Raw genomic sequence first — 23,000 nt, forward strand, 5'->3', positions numbered from 1 at the left:
TCGCACACAATTATTCTACAGATTATGTTATACCTACCCGTTATCGTATATGATTGACATCCCGGAATATCGTTTAACATTAAAAATTGCATTACTGATGTATCATTTATTATTTCAGACGATTACGATGACAGTAAAATTACCACATTACGCACACGTAAATCACCTACACTGGAACCACAAGAAGTTTTTGATACAAGAATAGAAAAAGTAAGAATAACTCCTGTAGACATTCACGATGCCGATGATCAACCAGAAATAACTGAAACGATTGTAACAAAAGACAAACGAGGTAAACAGCATAAAAAAACAATCAAAAGACGTCAAATTAAAAAGGTTATAAATGGACAAGAGCAAATAACAGAAATCACATCCGTACAAGAGGGCACCGACGAACCAGTTACAACGATTACGATTAAGACACCCGATGATAAAGTTCTTGAAGATCAGGAAGAAGTACCGCGTTTACCCGAAGTAAGCTTCGATAATGCGATGGTAGTCGAAGAAATGCCCGAAGAAATCACGGTCAGCGAAGTCATCACCAAAGATGGGCCAAAGAAAAAAGTAGTTAAAAAACGTATTTTAAAGAAAAGGGAAGGAACCAAAGAGGAGGTAACCGAAATTACAACAACTCAAGAAGACGACAAAGCGCCTGTTACTAGTGTTGTGACCACAGAAAATGTGGTTGACGAAACAGTTGAACCTTACAAGCCAGATAAAAAAGAACTTTTCACAGCACATCCGGTTGAAGAAATACCAGAGGTTGTCACTATAACCGAGACTAAGACGAAACAAGGGACAGTCAAAAAACTAAAAACTAAAAAACGCATCATTAAAAAGGATCTCGGTCCTCAACAAGAAATAACAGAAATAATAACAGAAGAAGAAGAAGGTGAACTTCCTGTTACGACTGTCACTGTTCAAGTTGTTGATACCGAAGTATTTGAGTCTCGGCCGATTGTCGACGAAATTGTTGAAAGTGAGCAAGAAGAACGCGCACCTGACACCACGGAAATAACCAAGAGAACAAAGATTATCAAAAAGAAAATCATCAAAAAGAAGACTACTGTAGTTGAAGGTGATAAGCCGGATGACGCAACTGTCGATACTGAAGAATCTGTTGTCATTGAAAGTGAACCTGAAGAGCTTCTTCCTGAAATCGCGGAAAACCATAAAACTAAGAAAATCACTAAGAAAACGATCATCAAGAAAAAGAAGACCGTTATTGAAAGAGGTGAAAAATTAGAAGAACCTCTTGAAGAGCCTGTCGATGAACCGGAAGAGGTTGTGGAACCTGAACCTGAAGTGGACGTTCCAGAAACCACAGAAATTCACAAGACAAAGAAAATCATTAAAAAGAAAATCATCAGGAAGAAATCTACTAAGCCTGAAGACGAAGACCAGACTGAAGAACTGGTTGAAAAACCAGAAGAGGTCAAAGATGATCGAGAAGAACCCGAAGAAGTAACGCCGGAAACTACTGAAATCACTAGAAAGACGAAAATCATCAAAAAGAAAATTACCAAAAGGATTTCAAAACCCTCAGCTGACGACCAAGATGAGCCGGAGGAATCCATTCCAACGCCTTTTGAAGAGATCAAAGAATACCCTGAAGAAATATTTGAGGAAACTGTGCCGACAAAAACTGGTACGATCACCAAAAAGACTATCAAACGTCGTATCATTAAAAAGATGGGTAACAAAAAGGGTGAAATTACTGAAATAACGACAGTGGTAGAAGACGATCAAAAGCCTGTTACCACAGTCAAAGTTGAAAAAGTAGAAGATATGCCAGAGTTGGAGGAAACTATCGTTGAAGAGCCACTCGAAATTGAAGAACTTCCAGAAATAAAAGAAACCTTTGTCACCAAAGATAAAAAGGGGAAAACGCACAAGAAGACGGTTAAAAAGCGTCAAATTAAGAAAATCGTAAATGGACAGGAACACATCACGGAAATCACATCCGTTCAAGAGGGAACCGACGAACCAGTTACAACGGTTACGTTCAAAACTCACGACGATGAGGTTCTCGATGAGCTCGAAGAGGTTCCTCGCTTACCTGAAGTAAGCTTTGATAATGCAGCGGTCGTCAAAGAAATGCCCGAAGAAGTCACCGTCAGCGAAGTCATTACCAAAGATGGACCAAAGAAAAAGGTTGTTACAAAGCGCATTCTAAAGAAAAAGGTTGGACCGAAAGAGGAAATCACGGAAATTACTACAACACAGGAAGGCGAGAAAAAACCTGTTACCAGTGTTGTCGTCACAGAAAACGTGGTTGATGAGAAGGCCGAACCTTATGAGCCAGAGGATGAAGAAGTGATAACTGCTCATCCAGTTGAAGAAGTTCCAGAGGTTGTCATCATAACCGAGACTACGACAAAACAAGGAACAGTCAAAAAACTAAAAACTAAAAAGCGCATTATTAAAAAGGATCTCGGTCCTCAACAAGAAATCACAGAGATAATAACGCAAGAAGAAGAAGGTGAACTTCCCGTTACGACTGTTACGGTTCAAGTGGTCGATACCGAAGTATTTGAATCTCGGCCGATTGTCGACGAAATTGTTGAAAGTGAGCCGGAAGAACGCGCACCGGACACTACGGAAATAACAAAGCGAACAAAGATTATCAAGAAGAAAATCATCAAAAAGAAAACTACTGTAGTCGAAGGTGATAAGCCGGAAGACGCAACCGTCGAAACCGAAGAATCCGTTTTCATTGAAAGTGAACCTGAAGAGATTCTTCCTGAAATCGCGGAAGACCATAAAACTAAGAAAATCACTAAAAAAACGATCATCAAGAAAAAGAAGACCGTTATTGAAAGAGGTGAAAAATTAGAAGAACCTCTTGAAGAGCCTGTCGATGAACCGGAAGAGGTTGTGGAACCTGAACCTGAAGTGGACGGTCCAGACACCACAGAAATTCACAAGACAAAGAAAATCATTAAAAAGAAAATCATCAGGAAGAAATCTACTAAGCCTGAAGAAGAGGACCAACCTGAACAACTGGTTGAAAAACCAGAAGAAGAGGTCAAAGATGATCGTGAAGAACCCGAAGAAGTAACACCTGAAACTACTGAAATCATTAAAAAGACGAAGATCATCAAGAAGAAAATTACGAAAAAGACTTCAAAACCCTCTGTTGGTGATCAGGATGAGCCGGAAGACTCAGTTCCCACACCTGTTGAAGAGGTCAAAGAATACCCCGAAGAAATAGTCGAAGAAACTGTGCCGACAGAAACTGGTACAATCACAAAGAAGACTATAAAGCGACGTATCGTTAAGAAGACAGGTGACAAAAAGGGCGAAATTACTGAAATTACAACAGTGGTTGAGGACGATAAAAAACCCGTTACCACGGTCACAGTTGAGGAAGTAGAGAATGTGCCACAGTTCGAAGAATCTATAGTGGAAGAGCCGCTTGATATCGAAGAGCTTCCTGAAATAACTGAAACCTTTGTTATCAAAGATAAAAAAGGAAAAACACACAAAAAGACGGTTAAGAAGCGTCAAATTAAAAAGATTATCGACGGAAAGGAGCACATCACCGAAATCACATCCACTCAAGAGGGTAACAATGAACCAGTAACCACGGTTACGTTCCGAACCCCTGAAGATGAAGTTCTTGAAGAAAATCCCGAGGAATTCGTTCCCACGCCTTTCGAAGAGATCAAAGAATACCCTGAAGAAATATTTGAGGAAACTGTGCCGACAAAAACTGGTACGATCACCAAAAAGACTATCAAACGTCGTATCATTAAAAAGATGGGTAACAAAAAGGGCGAAATTACTGAAATAACGACAGTGGTAGAAGACGATCAAAAGCCTGTTACCACAGTCAAAGTTGAAAAAGTAGAAGATATGCCAGAGTTGGAGGAAACTATCGTTGAAGAGCCTCTTGAAATTGAAGAACTTCCAGAAATAAAAGAAACCTTTGTCACCAAAGATAAAAAGGGGAAAACGCACAAGAAGACGGTTAAAAAGCGTCAAATTAAGAAAATCGTAAATGGACAGGAACACATCACAGAAATCACATCCGTTCAAGAGGGCACCGACGAACCAGTTACAACGGTTACGTTCAAAACTCACGACGATGACGTTCTCGAAGAGCTCGAAGAGGTTCCTCGCTTACCTGAGGTAAGCTTTGATAATGCAGCGGTCGTCAAAGAAATGCCCGAAGAAGTCACCGTCAGCGAAGTCATTACCAAAGATGGACCCAAGAAAAAGGTTGTTACAAAGCGCATTCTAAAGAAAAAGGTTGGACCGAAAGAGGAAATCACGGAAATTACTACAACACAGGAAGGCGAGAAAAAACCTGTTACCAGTGTTGTCGTCACAGAAAACGTGATTGATGAGAAGGCCGAACCTTATGAGCCTGACGATGAAGAAGTGACAACTGCTCATCCAGTTGAAGAAGTTCCAGAGGTTGTCATCATAACCGAGACTACAACAAAACAAGGAACAGTCAAAAAACTAAAAACTAAAAAGCGCATTATTAAAAAGGATCTCGGCCCTCAACAAGAAATCACAGAGATAATAACGCAAGAAGAAGAGGGTGAACTTCCCGTTACGACTGTTACAGTTCAAGTGGTCGATACCGAAGTATTTGAATCTCGGCCGATTGTCGATGAAATTGTAGAAAGTGAGCCGGAAGAACGCACACCTGACGCCACGAAAATAACCAAGAGAACAAAAATTATCAAGAAGAAAATCATCAAAAAGAAAACTACTGTAGTCGAAGGTGATAAACCGGAAGACGCAACCTTCGAAATTGAAGAATCCGTTGTCATTGAAAGTGAGCCTGAAGAGCTTCTTCCTGAAATCGCGGAAGACCATAAAACTAAGAAAATCACTAAGAAAACGATCATCAAGAAAAAGAAGACCGTTATTGAAAGAGCTGAAAAACCAGAAGAACCTCTTGAAGAGCCTGTCGATGAACCGGAAGAGGTTGTGGAACCTGAACCTGAAGTGGACGGTCCAGACACCACAGAAATTCACAAGACAAAGAAAATCATTAAAAAGAAAATCATCAGGAAGAAATCTACTAAGCCTGAAGAAGAGGACCAACCTGAACAACTGGTTGAAAAACCAGAAGAAGAGGTCAAAGATGATCGTGAAGAACCCGAAGAAGTAACACCTGAAACTACTGAAATCATTAAGAAGACGAAGATCATCAAGAAGAAAATTACGAAAAAGACTTCAAAACCCTCTGTTGGTGATCAGGATGAGCCGGAAGACTCAGTTCCCACACCTGTTGAAGAGGTCAAAGAATACCCCGAAGAAATAGTCGAAGAAACTGTGCCGACAGAAACTGGTACAATCACAAAGAAGACTATAAAGCGACGTATCGTTAAGAAGACAGGTGACAAAAAGGGCGAAATAACTGAAATTACAACAGTGGTTGAGGACGATAAAAAACCCGTTACCACGGTCACAGTTGAGGAGGTAGATGATGTGCCACTATTCGAAGAAGCTATAGTGGAAGAGCCACTTGATATCGAAGAGCTTCCTGAAATAACAGAAACCTTTGTTATCAAAGATAAAAAAGGAAAAACACACAAAAAGACGATTAAGAAGCGTCAAATTAAAAAGATTATTGACGGACAGGAGCACATCACCGAAATCACATCCACTCAAGAGGGTAACAATGAACCAGTAACCACGGTTACGTTCCGAACCCCTGAAGATGAAGTTCTTGAAGAAAAGCCTGAGGAATTCGTTCCCACGCCTTTCGAAGAGATCAAAGAATACCCTGAAGAAATATTTGAGGAAACTGTGCCGACAAAAACTGGTACGATCACCAAAAAGACTATCAAACGTCGTATCATTAAAAAGATGGGTAACAAAAAGGGCGAAATTACTGAAATAACGACAGTGGTAGAAGACGATCAAAAGCCTGTTACCACAGTCAAAGTTGAAAAAGTAGAAGATATGCCAGAGTTGGAGGAAACTATCGTTGAAGAGCCTCTTGAAATTGAAGAACTTCCAGAAATAAAAGAAACCTTTGTCACCAAAGATAAAAAGGGGAAAACGCACAAGAAGACGGTTAAAAAGCGTCAAATTAAGAAAATCGTAAATGGACAGGAACACATCACGGAAATCACATCCGTCCAAGAGGGCACTGACGAACCAGTTACAACGGTTACGTTCAAAACTCACGACGATGAGGTACTCGATGAGCTCGAAGAGGTTCCTCGCTTACCTGAAGTAAGCTTTGATAATGCAGCGGTCGTCAAAGAAATGCCCGAAGAAGTCACCGTCAGCGAAGTCATTACCAAAGATGGACCCAAGAAAAAGGTTGTTACAAAGCGCATACTAAAGAAAAAGGTTGGACCCAAAGAGGAAATTACGGAAATCACTACAACACAGGAAGGCGAGAAAAAACCTGTTACCAGTGTTGTCGTCACAGAAAACGTGATTGATGAGAAGGCCGAACCTTATGAGCCTGACGATGAAGAAGTGACAACTGCTCATCCAGTTGAAGAAGTTCCAGAGGTTGTCATCATAACCGAGACTACAACAAAACAAGGAACAGTCAAAAAACTAAAAACTAAAAAGCGCATTATTAAAAAGGATCTCGGCCCTCAACAAGAAATCACAGAGATAATAACGCAAGAAGAAGAGGGTGAACTTCCCGTTACGACTGTTACAGTTCAAATGGTCGATACAGAAGTATTTGAATCTCGGCCGATTGTCGACGAAATGGTTGAAAGTGAGCCGGAAGAACGCGCACCTGACACTACGGAAATAACCAAGAGAACAAAGATTATCAAGAAGAAAATCATCAAAAAGAAAACTACTGTCGTCGAAGGTGATAAGCCGGAAGACGCAACCGTCGAAACTGAAGAATCCGTTGTCATTGAAAGTGAACCTGAAGAGCTTCCTGAAATCACGGAAGACCATAGAACTAAGAAAATAACTAAGAAAACGATCATTAAGAAAAAGAAGACCGTTATTGAAAGAGCTGAAAAACCAGAAGAAGCTCTTGAAGAGCCTGTCGATGAACCGGAAGAGGTTGTGGAACATGAACCTGAAGTGGACGGTCCAGACACCACAGAAATTCACAAGACAAAGAAAATCATTAAAAAGAAAATCATCAGGAAGAAATCTACTAAGCCTGAAGAAGAGGACAAACCTGAACAACTGGTTGAAAAACCAGAAGAAGAGGTCAAAGATGATCGTGAAGAACCCGAAGAAGTAACACCTGAAACTACTGAAATCATTAAAAAGACGAAGATCATCAAGAAGAAAATTACGAAAAAGACTTCAAAACCCTCTGTTGGTGATCAGGATGAGCCGGAAGACTCAGTTCCCACACCTGTTGAAGAGGTCAAAGAATACCCCGAAGAAATAGTCGAAGAAACTGTGCCGACAGAAACTGGTACAATCACAAAGAAGACTATAAAGCGACGTATCGTTAAGAAGACAGGTGACAATAAGGGCGAAATAACTGAAATTACAACAGTGGTTGAGGACGATAAAAAACCCGTTACCACGGTCACAGTTGAGGAGGTAGATGATGTGCCACTATTTGAAGAAGCTATAGTGGAAGAGCCGCTTGATATCGAAGAGCTTCCTGAAATAACCGAAACCTTTGTTATCAAAGATAAAAAAGGAAAAACACACAAAAAGACGGTTAAGAAGCGTCAAATTAAAAAGATTATCGACGGACAGGAGCACATCACCGAAATCACATCCACTCAAGAGGGCAATAATGAACCAGTAACTACGGTTACGTTCCGAACCCCCGAAGATAAAGTTATTGAAGAAGAGCCTGAAGAATTCGTTCCCACGCCTTTCGAAGAGATCAAAGAATACCCTGAAGAAATATTTGAGGAAACTGTGCCGACAAAAACTGGTACGATCACCAAAAAGACTATCAAACGTCGTATCATTAAAAAGATGGGTAACAAAAAGGGCGAAATTACTGAAATAACGACAGTGGTAGAAGACGATCAAAAGCCTGTTACCACAGTCAAAGTTGAAAAAGTAGAAGATATGCCAGAGTTGGAGGAAACTATCGTTGAAGAGCCTCTTGAAATTGAAGAACTTCCAGAAATAAAAGAAACCTTTGTCACCAAAGATAAAAAGGGGAAAACGCACAAGAAGACTGTTAAAAAGCGTCAAATTAAGAAAATCGTAAATGGACAGGAACACATTACAGAAATCACATCCGTTCAAGAGGGCAACGACGAACCAGTTACAACGGTTACGTTTAAAACTCACGACGATGACGTTCTCGAAGAGCTCGAAGAGGTTCCTCGCTTACCTGAGGTAAGCTTTGATAATGCAGCAGTCGTCAAAGAAATGCCCGAAGAAGTCACCGTCAGCGAAGTCATTACCAAAGATGGACCCAAGAAAAAGGTTGTTACAAAGCGCATTCTAAAGAAAAAGGTTGGACCCAAAGAGGAAATTACGGAAATCACTACAACACAGGAAGGCGAGAAAAAACCTGTTACCAGTGTTGTCGTCACAGAAAACGTGATTGATGAGAAGGCCGAACCTTATGAGCCTGACGATGAAGAAGTGACAACTGCTCATCCAGTTGAAGAAGTTCCAGAGGTTGTCATCATAACCGAGACTACAACAAAACAAGGAACAGTCAAAAAACTAAAAACTAAAAAGCGCATTATTAAAAAGGATCTCGGCCCTCAACAAGAAATCACAGAGATAATAACGCAAGAAGAAGAGGGTGAACTTCCCGTTACGACTGTTACAGTTCAAGTGGTCGATACCGAAGTATTTGAATCTCGGCCGATTGTCGATGAAATTGTAGAAAGTGAGCCGGAAGAACGCACACCTGACACCACGAAAATAACCAAGAGAACAAAAATTATCAAGAAGAAAATCATCAAAAAGAAAACTACTGTAGTCGAAGGTGATAAACCGGAAGACGCAACCGTCGAAACTGAAGAATCCGTTGTCATTGAAAGTGAGCCTGAAGAGCTTCTTCCTGAAATCGCGGAAGACCATAAAACTAAGAAAATCACTAAGAAAACGATCATCAAGAAAAAGAAGACCGTTATTGAAAGAGCTGAAAAACCAGAAGAACCTCTTGAAGAGCCTGTCGATGAACCGGAAGAGGTTGTGGAACCTGAACCTGAAGTGGACGGTCCAGACACCACAGAAATTCACAAGACAAAGAAAATCATTAAAAAGAAAATCATCAGGAAGAAATCTACTAAGCCTGAAGAAGAGGACCAACCTGAACAACTGGTTGAAAAACCAGAAGAAGAGGTCAAAGATGATCGTGAAGAACCCGAAGAAGTAACACCTGAAACTACTGAAATCATTAAGAAGACGAAGATCATCAAGAAGAAAATTACGAAAAAGACTTCAAAACCCTCTGTTGGTGATCAGGATGAGCCGGAAGACTCAGTTCCCACACCTGTTGAAGAGGTCAAAGAATACCCCGAAGAAATAGTCGAAGAAACTGTGCCGACAGAAACTGGTACAATCACAAAGAAGACTATAAAGCGACGTATTGTTAAGAAGACAGGTGACAAAAAGGGCGAAATTACTGAAATTACAACGGTGGTTGAGGACGATAAAAAACCCGTTACCACGGTCACAGTTGAGGAGGTAGATGATGTGCCACTATTCGAAGAAGCTATAGTGGAAGAGCCGCTTGATATCGAAGAGCTTCCTGAAATAACAGAAACCTTTGTTATCAAAGATAAAAAAGGAAAAACACACAAAAAGACGATTAAGAAGCGTCAAATTAAAAAGATTATTGACGGACAGGAGCACATCACCGAAATCACATCCACTCAAGAGGGTAACAATGAACCAGTAACCACGGTTACATTCAGGACCCCGGATGATGACGAAGTCGAAGAGTTAGAAGAGGCTCCTCGCTTACCAGAAGTAAACTTTGATAATGCAACAATAGTTAAAGAGATGCCCGAAGAAGTAACGGTCAGCGAAATCATCACTAAAGATGGGCCAAAGAAAAGGGTTGTAACAAAACGCATTCTAAAGAAAAAGGTAGGGCCGAAAGAGGAAATCACGGAAATAACCACAACACAGGAAGGCGAGAAAAAACCTGTTACCAGTGTTGTCGTCACAGAAAACGTGGTTGACGAGATGGCCGAACCTTATGAGCCAGTGGATGAAGAAGTGACAACTGCTCATCCAGTTGAAGAAGTGCCAGAGGTTGTCATCATAACTGAGACTAAGTCAAGTCAAGGAACTGTTAAACAACTAAAAACCAAAAAACGAGTCATTAAAAAAGATCTTGGTCCTCAACAAGAAATCACTGAAATAATCACACAAGAAGAAGACGGTGAACTTCCTGTTACGACTGTAACTGTTCAAGTTGTCGATACCAAAGTATTTGAATCTGAAAAACCATATATAGAACAACAACCTTTAGAAAATACTCAATTACCACAAAAACATAAAGCAAAACGCCCTAGTAAGAGCAAGGGTACTCCCGAACAAATAAACACTGAACAGCCTATTCATAAGCCAATTATACTGGAAGAAACACAAACTGAAATTCACACAACTCAAGGTAACATACATATTATTAAATTTTTGTTTCTATTTTGATATATTATCATATTTTTTAGTATTATCTGTTAATTTATATTGACGTATTTCAGACAAACCACAAGAAGAACTACCTTACATATCTGACGACCAACCCCAATCACCCACAGATAAAATTTTACCTAATGCTAAATCTATCACTGAAGATTTTGTTTCCCCGCAGTCATCGGATAATGAAAAAATTGAGGAAATTGTCACTAAATTTGAACGTTCTTCAGATAGCGTAGAAGCTAAGAAGGTCACTACAAAGCGAACAATAATCAGAAAGAAAAAATCCAAAACCACAAAAACTGTATCCCCACAAGAAGATGATACTGGTGACATAGTCATAGAAGAAATGTGGGATGATGACACGCAAGATGCTAAGCCTAAAATTGCATCACAATCTCCATACGATGTAAGTATTGAAGAATGTGAACCTAACACTACAGACAGTGTTACTCAAATGGATGAAAAAGCGACTGTCCAATTCCAAGATGAAGACAATAACTTCATTCCTGAAAAAATACATGAGCATTCGATTGGAATCGAAGAAATTGAATTAGAAACCGAAAACCAGGAACAACCTGATAATTTACCATCAGCATTTGAAAAACCTAAAAAGGTTAAAAAACGCACAATAAAAAAACCTGAGGACAAATTAAAAGAAGACTCACCGACTCCTGATAAAATTGGTGAGCCTGATAGTGTTACACAAGAAGAAGTTGACATGAAACCTGAAGAAACTTCTCCATTAGAAACGCAAAAAGATGTGCTTTCTAAAACTCCCAAAAAAGGGAAAAACAAAAAGAAAGATGGTAAAGATATAGACGAAGTTCCAGAACAACATGTACATACTTTGGAAATAGATGATGTTCCGGAGGAAACTAATAATCATGATGATGTAATTGAAGAATTATTATCTGAAAATAAAGATATAGATGAAAGTAAACCAAAACCTCTTAAAAAGAAAATTATTAAGAAAAAAACGATTCCTAGAGAAGATAAAATTAATATTCCAGATGAGTTCACTCCAGAAATTGAAGATATACCAATAGATGAATATGCTGAAGATATTCCCAGGGAACAAAAACCTGATGATACTAAGAAAACGCATAAGAAAAAGTTAATAAAACCAGACAAAATTGATGATAAGGTTGATAAACCCGTTAAAAAAGAACCTGCTGATGAGAAGACTATTAAAAAGATGAAACTCGTGCCAAGCAAAATAGAACATAAACAACAACTTGCAAATAAAGTTCAAATTTTAGACTCCACAGAAATTCCTCTCTTTGCTCTTAAAAAATTAACCAAAACCGTAAAGACTCCTAAGCCGGAACAAAAAGCATCGATAGTTCCGAAATTTATGCTTAAAAGTAGAATACGATTCATTTTAGACTGGCCTCCCCAAGAATTGACATCAGTTATTTCATATTTAGGATCAGTCCGTGATGCAGGCATACTCTCTAGGAATGCAAAAGAAGCTATGAAAATCAAAACCAAAAAATATAAGCCTAAGATAATACCAGAACTTGAAGCAACAGTATTAGAAACACCCGAATTCACATTAGAAGAAATAATAAAAACCAACATTTTACCTCAACCAATAGAGCCATTAAACAAGGAACAAAAAGAAATACCTCAGAAGGAACCAACTGAACCCAAAAAGATTATCATTGGCAAAGGAGAAATTAAAGATGAACAACCCGAACCAGAAAAAGTTATTCTTAGAAAAACTATTAAGGAAAGCGAACCAGAGCCTGAAATTATTGAAAAGGAACCTAAGAAAATTCCTGAAGATGACGCCAAACCAATAAAAAAGAAAAAGGATAAAAAATCTCCTAATCTAGATAAATTGGAGCCATTTGAAACACCACAAGACGATACAACTCTTCTGAAATATGAAAAACCTGATGATGAAATTAAGCCTAAACCTGAGAGCGACGATGAATCAGATAAATACAAAAGGCTTGATAGGAAGAAAGTAGAACCAGAAACTATTCAAACTATTTTGAAAAAAGGAAAACCAAAAGAACCTTTACCGGTTGATGATGAATCGATAAAATTCAGAATACCTGAACGTCCGAAAGATGTTGATGAACCAGAGGAAATTAAACTCAAACCATTTACTAAAAGCATTCCTACAGATGAGAGTGAAAATATTGATGCATTCAAAGGTACTGTGCCTACCATTCCAACAAGTGATTCTGCTCCAATTGCTCCTAAAACTATAGATATAAAAGAAAAACCAAAAAAGAAAATCAAAAAGCCTAAAGAAAAATATCCTGAAGAGTCGGAAATTAAAGACACACCAGATGAGAACACTGAAGTTCTCCCAGATAATGATGTTCAACCTGAAAAAGTATTATCTGTCTCATCTTCTATTGAAGATATAGCTATTACAGAAGAGAAAGTCATAGAGTATCCTGAAATTCCCGAAGAAAGAAAGGATACACCGATCGAAGATAAAAAGGAACAACCAAAAGAAAAGATTAAAAAGCGTGTTATTAAGCAAAAAACTGGTGAAAAACAAGATATAACCGACTTAATAATTGATGAAAAAGACATAGATATTACAGAACAAAGTGTTACTGAATATCCTGAAATTCCTGAAGAGAAGAAAGATACCCCAACCGAAGATAATAAGGAACAATCAAAGGAAAAGGTTAAAAAGCGTGTAATTAAACAAAAAATTGGTGAAAAACAAGAAATAACCGAAATAACAACCGTAGAAAAAGATGGTGAAGAACCTTCAACGACAATTGTAGTTGAGTCATATGATACCGATGTAATTACTCCACAAGAACCTGCAAAGACTCCTAAAGATAAATCCAAACCTAAAAACATCAAAAAAGACTTACCATTAAAACAACCAGTACAAGAAGATTCTATTCCAGAAGAAAGCTTGACTGAATTCAAACCCAAACCAGTAACTGAAAAACAGATAACGGCCACCTTAGAAACAACTTCCGATTCCATATCGCACATAAAACCATTTATTATTGAGAGCACTGAAGATTTACCAGATACATCTCATACTCCAAGTAAAACGTATCCCATTACAGACGGTACAATAATTCATGAAATAACTACAGAAATTAAGTCACTTTTACAGGATTACTCTTTGCCTACAGAAAAACAGAGTCCACTTCCATGCACACATGTCGAAAATGAACACTTGATAAGTAGTGAAATTAATGCTAAAATGATTACAGATGAGTTAATTAGCACTGCAAAGCCATTGGAACAAGAGCCAGTGGTATTAATACAAGAAACGTATGTAAATAAAATTGAAGTTTCAGATACAATCGATGTAAAGCAAGATAAATTACCGAAAACTCATGGAATAAAACAGTCAGAGGAATTAAAATATGAGTCTATCGAGATATTGGATACGCCAAAGCCAGATACTAAAGTTATTTCAGAAAGTATTACTACACACGAAGCAATACCCACTACATTCGACAAAACGTTAGAAAGCCTTAGTGAATTTGACTTTGTCAAAGATGAGGCAGAACCAAATATTGAAGTGGAAAAGGTGGAGACTCACAAAGCTTCGATAACACCTGCTCCGAAGATTAAAAAGAGAAAACCTACAGAAAAAACAGACGAAGTTGTAGTATCTGAAACCGAAGAAATCGTAAGTGATACAACGTCTGAAAGCTCTAAGATTAAGCCAAAACAACCAGAAGTTCCTAATACCTCAGACAAACCTAAAAAAGTTAAAGATGTTTCCAAAAAAGGTTTGACAAAATTAGTGCCAATAAAGATAATAAGAAGAGAAATAAAGGCTAGTAAACTTCAAATTGTTGAAACATCTGAAATTCCATTATTTGCACAAATTAAACTTAAAAAGGCGGTGGTTCCAGTTAAAAAAGAAATTAAAACAAGAGAACTCCCTAAAGTACTACTTAAAAGTCATATTATCTTCATATCTGATTGGCCACCACAAGAATTGAAACCGATAATAAATTATATGGGGTCCATACGTGATGCTGGAATATTATCAAGGAACGCTAAGGAAGCCGCAAAAATACAAACTAAAAAATATGTTGAAGTAAAAATCCCTGATCTACAGAAAGTAGTTTTGGAAAAACCCAGCTTCGGTTATGATGATATTATTTCTAAAAATCAGAATGAAGATGAAAAACCGAAAGAGCCAAAAGAGCCTTTAATAGAAGATGTAGACGATAGTAGTTTCAGCTTTAAGTTAGGTAAGGGGAAAATTCCAGAAACTGAGCTGGTTTCTGAAGAAGTCAATCTCAAACCAATACCAAAACAAAAAATTGAACAGGAAGAGTCACCAAAAGTAACAGCTAACATATTGTTCATCCCAGAAACCATAACGCGAACTGAAGAAGAAATCGATGACTCAATTAAATTTGTACCAGAAGATGTGAAAGAAATTGAAAAACCAAAGAAGGTCAAAAAGACCAAAAAACCAGAACCCACTATTGAAGAAATCAAGCCTGCTGAGCCAGTGGAAGAAGTCAAACCAATTGAAGAGGACACTATTCCTGAAAAACCACAAGAAGAACCGTCTCCAGTTAGTGTAAAATTACCTAAAAAACCAAAGCGAAAGGAAAGTATTGATGAACCTGTATCTGTTAAGCCTGTGCCCAAAGAAGAAGAGCCAAGTGCTGCTGTCACAGTTACTCCTGCAAAAGAACCAGTAAAGGAAGAAGAAATTGAAACATTGGTTATTAAACAAGAAGTTGAAAAAGAAGAGGTGAAAGAGCCCGAGCCTGAAAAACCAAAGAAAGTTAAAAAGACCAAAAAACCAGAACCCACTGTTGATGAAACCAAGCCTGTTGAGCCAGTTGAAGAAGTCAAACAAATTAAAGTGGACAATATTCCTGAAAAACTTGAAGAAGAACCGGCTCCAGTTAGTATAAAATTACACAAAAAACCCAAGCGAAAAGAAAGTATTGAAGAAGCTGTGACTGTTAAAACAATACTTAAAGAAGAAGAAGAGACAAGTGCTGAGATAACAGTGACTCCTACAAAAGAACCAGTAAAGGAAGAAGATAGCGAAACATTGGTCATTAAATATGAAGTTGAAGAGGAAGAGGAGAAAGAACCCGAGCCTGAAAAACCAAAGAAAGTTAAAAAGACCAAAAAACCAGAACCCACCGTTGATGAACCCAAGCCTATTGAGCCAGTTGAAGAAGTCAAACCAATTGAAGAGGACACTATTCCTGAAAAATCGGAAGAAGAACCAGCTCCAGTTAGTATAAAATTGTCTAAAAAATCCAAGCGAAAGGAAAGTATTGAAGAATTGGTGACTGTTAAAAAAATACTTAAAGAAGAAGAAGATACAAGTGCTGAGATAACAGTGACTCCTACAAAAGAACCAGTAAAGGAAGAAGAAAGCGAAACTTTGGTCATTAAATATGAAGTTGAAGAGGTGAAAGAAACCGAGCCTGAAAAACCAAAGAAAGCTAAAAAGACCAAAAAACCAGAACCCACTGTTGAAGAAATCAAGCCTGTTGAGCCATTGGAAGAAGTCAAACCAATTGAAGAGGACAACATTCCTGAAAAATCGGAAGAAGAACCGGCTCCAGTTAGTATAAAATTGACTAAAAAATCCAAGCGAAAGGAAAGTATTGAAGAATCGGTGACTGTTAAAACAATACTTAAAGAAGAAGAAGATGTAAGTGCTGAGATAACAGTGACTCCTACAAAAGAACCAGTAAAAGAAGAAGAAAGCGAAACATTGGTCATTAAATATGAAGTTGAAGAGGTGAAAGAACCCGAGCCTGAAAAACCAAAGAAAATTAAAAAGACCAAAACACCAGAACCTACTGTCGAAGAAACCAAGCTTGTTGAGCCAGTGGAAGAAGTCAAACCAATTGAAGAGGACAATATTCCTGAAAAACTGGAAGAAGAACCGGCGCCAGTTAGTATAAAATTACACAAAAAACCCAAGCGAAAAGAAAGTATTGAAGAATCAGTGACTGTTAAGCCTCTGCCTAAAGAAGAAGAGACAAGTGCTGAGATAACAGTGACTCCTACAAAAGAACCAGTAAAGGAAGAAGAAAGCGATACTTTGGTCATTAAATATGAAGTTGAAGAGGTGAAAGAACCCGAGCCTGAAAAACCAAAGAAAGTTAAAAAGACCAAAAAACCAGAACCCACTGTCGAAGAAACCAAGTCTGTTGAGCCATTGGAAGAAGTCAAACCAATTGAAGACGACAATATTCCTGAAAAATCGGAAGAAGAACCGGCTCCCGTTAGTATAAAATTGCCCAAAAAACCCAAGCGAAAAGAAAGTATTGAAGAATCAGTGACTGTTAAGGCAATACTTAAAGAAGAAGAAGAAACAAGTGCTAAAGTAACAATTATTCCATCAAAAGAACCAGTAAAAGAAGAAGAGAGCGAAACATTGGTCATTAAATATGAAGTTGAAACGGAAGAGGTGAAAGAACCCGAGCCTGAAAAACCTAAGAAAGTTAAAAAGACCAAAAAACCCGAACCTACTGTTGAAGAAATCAAGCCTGTGGAACCGGTAGAAGAAGTCAAACCAGTTCCAGTTGAAGAGGATACAATTCCTGAAGATGACAAGCCAGCAGAATTTTCTATTAAGAAAAAGCCTCAAGTAGACGAAAGCTCTGAGAATTATATATTAAAAATGAAAACTGAAGAAGAAGAGACAGAATTCGCTGACATTAAAATACCAAGAATTCGAAAGAAATCAAAGGTATCTGAAGAGCATGAAGAAGAAATAACAATTAAAAAACTACGACCTGTAAGAAAATCTTCTATACCAAATGTTGTAGAAATTACAGAACCGGAATCAGTTACTTTTAGACCAAAAATGACTAAAACAAAAGAAGATGTAGAGCAAGAGTTTAAAATTCATTTGGATTCATATGCCGAAGAGGAAATCTCAATGTCAAGTAAAGTGAAGCTCAAATCACAAAAGCAACCAACATTTACAGAGGAATCTGAAGAAACTTCGATAAAAATATATCCAGAATTAGAAGACAATGTAGAAGACAATGTGGAAGAAATTTCAAATTATGAGATAAATCGTAAATCAAGTACAGGACCTAAACCTGTAATAGAAGAGTTGGAAGAGGATACAGTAAAAATTAAAAGGAAGGCGAAAGAAAGTACTGAAGAAGTTTCTAAAGCAATAAAATTGAAAAAGCCCAAACCAAAGACAGTTAATCAAGAAGAAGATGATGTGCTGATTCAAATTCCTGATGACACTCCTGATAGCTTTAATATAAAATTAAATGCTAAAAAAACATACAATATCAATGATGAAGATGACATATCGTTTGATATTAAACAACAACGAGAAACATATTCAGAAGAAGACCTATCATTGACCAGTAGAATCAGGGTCAAAAATCAAACACAACCCACATTCTCTGAAGAAGCAGGAGAAGCTCACATAAGACTCACCAAAGAAATTGAATCTGACGATCTTGTTGATGAGATAATACTAAGTGAAGCAGAATCTGAAGAGAATATTCAAATGATAATGAGGCCTACGAAAAAGAAAACGAGTTACCAGGTAAATGAAGTTGAAGAAGAAATAATGTTAGGTTTTAAACCTACTCGAAGACCGACTGAGACATTTGAAGAAGATCATCTAACTCTTTCTAAGAAGAGACCAGCTATAAAACCAACATTTGCACAAGGTTATTTATTTGTTTCATTTCTTTCCAAATATATCAATTATATTATTATCCAATCTAGTAGGTAATAAAAAATCTTAGGTGATACACATTGTTGTTTAAATAATGTCAAAAGTCAGGAGTAAAAGTTGTATACTTTATAATGATGTACCTACCTATCTTTGAAAAAATTGTATTCCTTCAATGTCATGTTGGAAACAGATCCAATTGAAAATAATTGCAATTTTTTTTTACTATATTATAATTATAATCTGTATGAAACGATGCAGCACCATAATTTATATAGAAACCACAATGATTAAAATTTAAAAACTCTTAAAAACTATTTTTCATATTCAGTTTTCATCGAAAATACATGAATGTGAAAAGGAAGAAACCTACTATATTATTTCAGTAGGTATGTTATTATAAGCCCAAGGCTACCATGTGATGCATATAGCGTAGTGTGTATGTAGCCTATGCACACTGCAATATGGTAAATAAATAGATTGCGCAGCATGCATCTTGTGGTGTGTGATATCAATATATATTTTGTTTTATACACGTCCGCGCAAATAATGTTTTTGAATATCAACAGTTCATTACTCGTCAGACTGACAAAAACAGAGAGATGTGCATACATATCATGCTTAGCACAAGCTGGAGATTAATGCAAGATTTTTGATAATATAGATTCTCAAATTCACTTCTAATCTTAACATGGATTCTTTTAAAACTGGGTGGGGAAAAAAATTATTAATGACATTGTCGGTATTTTGGGTAGGTACTTTTTATGAAATAGGAAAGAACACCCAAATCACGAATTTCCAAATTGTTTAGATATATGGGCCTTATCCTATTAGTGCTTATGCCATACATTAATTCAATACTTACCTTACTACGTGTGATTCTCTTCAATATTGCAAAAAATATTTTTGTAATATTAAATCAAGGTTTGCATTTTGAACAACAATACTAGGTATATTACTTATTAGTTTTGAAAGCTTAAAATTAATTGGATATAATATTTTATCGAACATAAATGATTTAACCATCCATTCCTACAATGATATCTGAATCAAATACACGTTTAATAGTTAAATCAATTACTAATTAAGAGAATAATTTAACTAAAACTCAGGCTGTTTACATGATATGTATTATCATTTAAGTAGTAACTATAACATCATTAATCACAGTAAACATGTATTTCCATAGAAATCAAACTAAATTATATCATATATTACAGAGGCTGTTTCAATGAGTATTTCAAAGGAAGCAGAAGCCTTTGACCAAGGTATGTTAAACTTTTAATAGATAAAACTCTCATTATCCAAATCCAATATCTAGTATCCAAAAAGTTGCATCACATAATAATTTTAAAATATTGTATTAACAGATACTACCGCAATGGATATCCGCGAAGGGGACATTGTATTTGCGGTATATTCATATGTAGCAGAGACTAACGAAGCAATCAACCTGGTTGAAGGAGAACGGCTTTACATTATTGGTAAATTCTATACACACTTACTATAAATTCCATTCGACATTATTCACTAAAGTACTAAGAAGAATTATTCAGATGAGCTATCGGTGTAGGTGATAGTAATCTAATGGTACGTTTACATCTGACACTTATACCGTTATACTTATTTTATGTGTCGGACATAAAATTTCATTTACTGTTTACACCTGCATGGATCTGACATAAAATTCTGGTATACTTCTCGTTGAAATAAAGTCTCGACACTTTATTCAATGGCAACATTGGAATAAATATATGCGGTGTTTACATATGATATTGTAATTTATTCGGACACTTATTTTGTATACTTCTCAAAAACGTTATGTCAGTTGTCAATATGGGAATGTTAAAAAAGAAAGCAGCGAGTGTTATTATTTTAAGTCTTTTGGCAACAAAAAGGAGGAAAAAATGGTCTAGATGGGTGCGGGAATGGATTCAGCGACGAGAAGAACTAGGTGCCTTCCGTTTAATGTCAGAGTTTAAAATCGAAGATCCAACTCAATTTGTGAACTTTAGTTTGCAAGATTGGACCTTTTGCCAAAAAACAAGACACACAATTCAGAAATGCTTAGAAGAACGATTAACAGTAACATTGCGATATCTAGCACTTGATCGTCATTGCATATTCAATATAATATTATCGTACCTAATACGAGTGCAGGTGTGGGCCAAAATGAATTAGGTAATACCATTTGAAGCGCATTTTTTCTTCACAGAGTGCATCAGAATTAATCGTATGTGCCGAGAACAAGCGATATTTTATTTTCGAACAAAATCCATAGAACACGGCACGTCCGATTTATTTCTCATTGTCTATGATTTTTGACAGATCGCTACAGTACATTTATTAACGTAAACGTTGGGCATACATTCATGGTGTACCTATGATTATTGATTGTCCGTTGTTTTAGAAATATACATATGCAATTCACTAGGTACCTGTCAAACTACGAATATTGTGTCAGGTACTTGACATAAAAGTAGACGGTGGTCCAACTTCGGTGATATATCGCTCCAAGTTCGAACTTGTCGAAAACGCGGTGTTTACATTTGCGTATATAAGTAGATTGAATAAGTGGTAGGTGAGAGTCGACACACGCAAAATAAGTGGCAGATACAAATATACTTACTGTTTACACTTAAGTGAATATGGTGTCATACATAAATATGACGATATTAGTGTCAAATGTAAACGTACCATAAGCACCATTGGTTCCTCAAATTGGGAAACAGCTAAAGAAATTCCAAATTGTATAATTTAAAAAAAAATACTTCATTGTAACAAATCTGTCATGTGAATTACATATTTCTTTATATCTCGTGGTGATTATTTCAGAAACACACAATCAAGATTGGTGGTTTGTGAAGAAACATTTGACTGAGGAAAAGGGATGGGTACCAGCACAATACCTAATGGACGAGGCTAATTACAATTTATACTTACAAAAGAAACTCAATGAAAAGATTGATAAACTACCTGTATTTGAAAGTAAGATAACAAAATTATTATTTATCTATCTGTGACTATAGAAAATACAAGAGACCCTTGATTATCTGGGATCCCAATTATCTGGATTTTCAATTAACCGAATTTAGGTTTAATCGTCAAAAAATAGTATGAAGACGTTTAGCAACTTTGCATTTCTCTTGTCAAATCTTGCATTTTGACGGTATCTTGTAAAAAACGAATCTGGGCTAAATATATTGCGTTTTGATCGTCATCAAACTCTAGAGTTTCATTTAGCCGAAAGACGTACATATCAGATTTGATTAGTTTATTGGACTTATACCAACCTAACTAACACAAAAGTCTCACTTTTTTTTAAATAATTCTATAACATTTTCTACTAAATAGTTTGGACTATACCTAATGAACTTTGTTATCATATTACGCAACACTAAATGGCAATTCTAGAAAGTTTTCAGGTTGGTTGAATTGAATTATTAACCATGGAAATATTAATATTCGAAAATGATTTAATTTGTTTTCAATTTTTCGAATTTCCACTATTTATCCTCCAGTTAATCAGGGTTCTCTTGAATTTAATTTTATCATTAATAATTAATTTTTATAATTTAGTATAATAAAAATCATCTTGACTGCAAACATTTAATGAGTGCTTTGGAGAACTAAAATTATTGCGATGTTCCGGCAATACTTACTTAACAAGACTAGTGTCACTGCCAGCTCACATACAATTCACGTTTTACAAGGATAAATATGTGACCAATAACTGTCATTATAAAATAAATGTAATATAATAGAATACAATGCAATAAATTGGATATTTAACTTTTAGAACCATCGAGCGAGGAATTGGCTATTGCTCCAAGATTCATTGAAAAGTTACGACCAAAACATACCCCGGATGGATATACAGTACAGTTCGAATGTCAAGTAGAAGGATACCCGAGACCTCAAATAACCTGGTTTAGGCAAACAGCTATCATTAAGCCATCGCAAGATTTCCAAATATACTATGACGATGACAATGTTGCAACTCTCATTATTCGAGAAGTTTTCCCAGAGGATGCCGGTACCTTCACTTGTGTTGCTAAAAACGCAGCTGGATTTGCTTCAAGCACTACTGAACTGGTGGTCGAAGCTCCTCTTTCAGACCATGGCTCTGAAATGACAGTTCTATCAAGAAAAAGTTTGTCTCGAGAATCATCACTTGCCGATATTCTGGAAGGTATACCACCAACATTTTCCAAAAAACCACGAGCCCAATATGTTAACGAAGGGTCACAAATATTTTTGGAATGCCGTTTAGTGGCAGTGCCAGAGCCGGAAATCACATGGTTGTTCGCTGGAAAAAGAATAATTCCCAATGACAAGACCACAATCGTTACAGAATCAGATATGCACATGTATTGTAGCGTACTTAAAATAGACGACGTACGAAAATCTGAAGAAGGCACTTATGAAGTGGTCGCAATCAATCGAGAGGGAGAAGCTTCGTTGCCAATTGTTTTGAAAATCAAAACAGGAGATAAAGAGAAACCAGAAGTCATCGAACCATTTGTCAATTTGACAATACGTGAAGGAGAGAGTATTGTTTTGAGTACACAAATTGTTGGTAATCCGACACCTAAAATATCTTGGTATAAAAACAACAAACCAATCAAAACATTGTCCACCAAATCTGATGGAGATACTCACATGGTAACATTGATCAATCCCAAGAAAGGAGTTGATGATGGAGTATACACAGTGAAAGCAACAAACAGTCAAGGATCTGCTGAAACATCAGGAACACTGACAATTGAAGGTATAATATTGATAATCATTTTTTCTTCTCTTGAATTTAGTA

The 23,000-nt window shown here is 36.8% G+C and overlaps 1 protein-coding gene across 1 annotated transcript in view; it reads left to right on the plus strand.

Moving 5' to 3' along the window:
- LOC147079738 (titin-like) overlaps positions 1 to 23,000 on the plus strand; it is a 97,887-nt gene that overhangs the window by 55,652 nt on the left and 19,235 nt on the right. The window contains exons 23-28 of the mRNA XM_085943076.1: positions 119 to 10,513; positions 10,605 to 18,182; positions 19,408 to 19,455; positions 19,558 to 19,671; positions 21,023 to 21,175; positions 21,987 to 22,958. Of these exons, the coding sequence (XP_085799202.1) occupies positions 119 to 10,513; positions 10,605 to 18,182; positions 19,408 to 19,455; positions 19,558 to 19,671; positions 21,023 to 21,175; positions 21,987 to 22,958 (19,260 nt within the window). The remainder of the gene's footprint in view (positions 1 to 118; positions 10,514 to 10,604; positions 18,183 to 19,407; positions 19,456 to 19,557; positions 19,672 to 21,022; positions 21,176 to 21,986; positions 22,959 to 23,000) is intronic.

This window comes from Rhyacophila brunnea, unplaced genomic scaffold, assembly GCF_057557595.1.
Source record: "Rhyacophila brunnea isolate RB1 unplaced genomic scaffold, BYU_Rbru_1.0 scaffold_1, whole genome shotgun sequence".
Taxonomy (NCBI): Eukaryota; Metazoa; Arthropoda; class Insecta; order Trichoptera; family Rhyacophilidae; genus Rhyacophila; species Rhyacophila brunnea.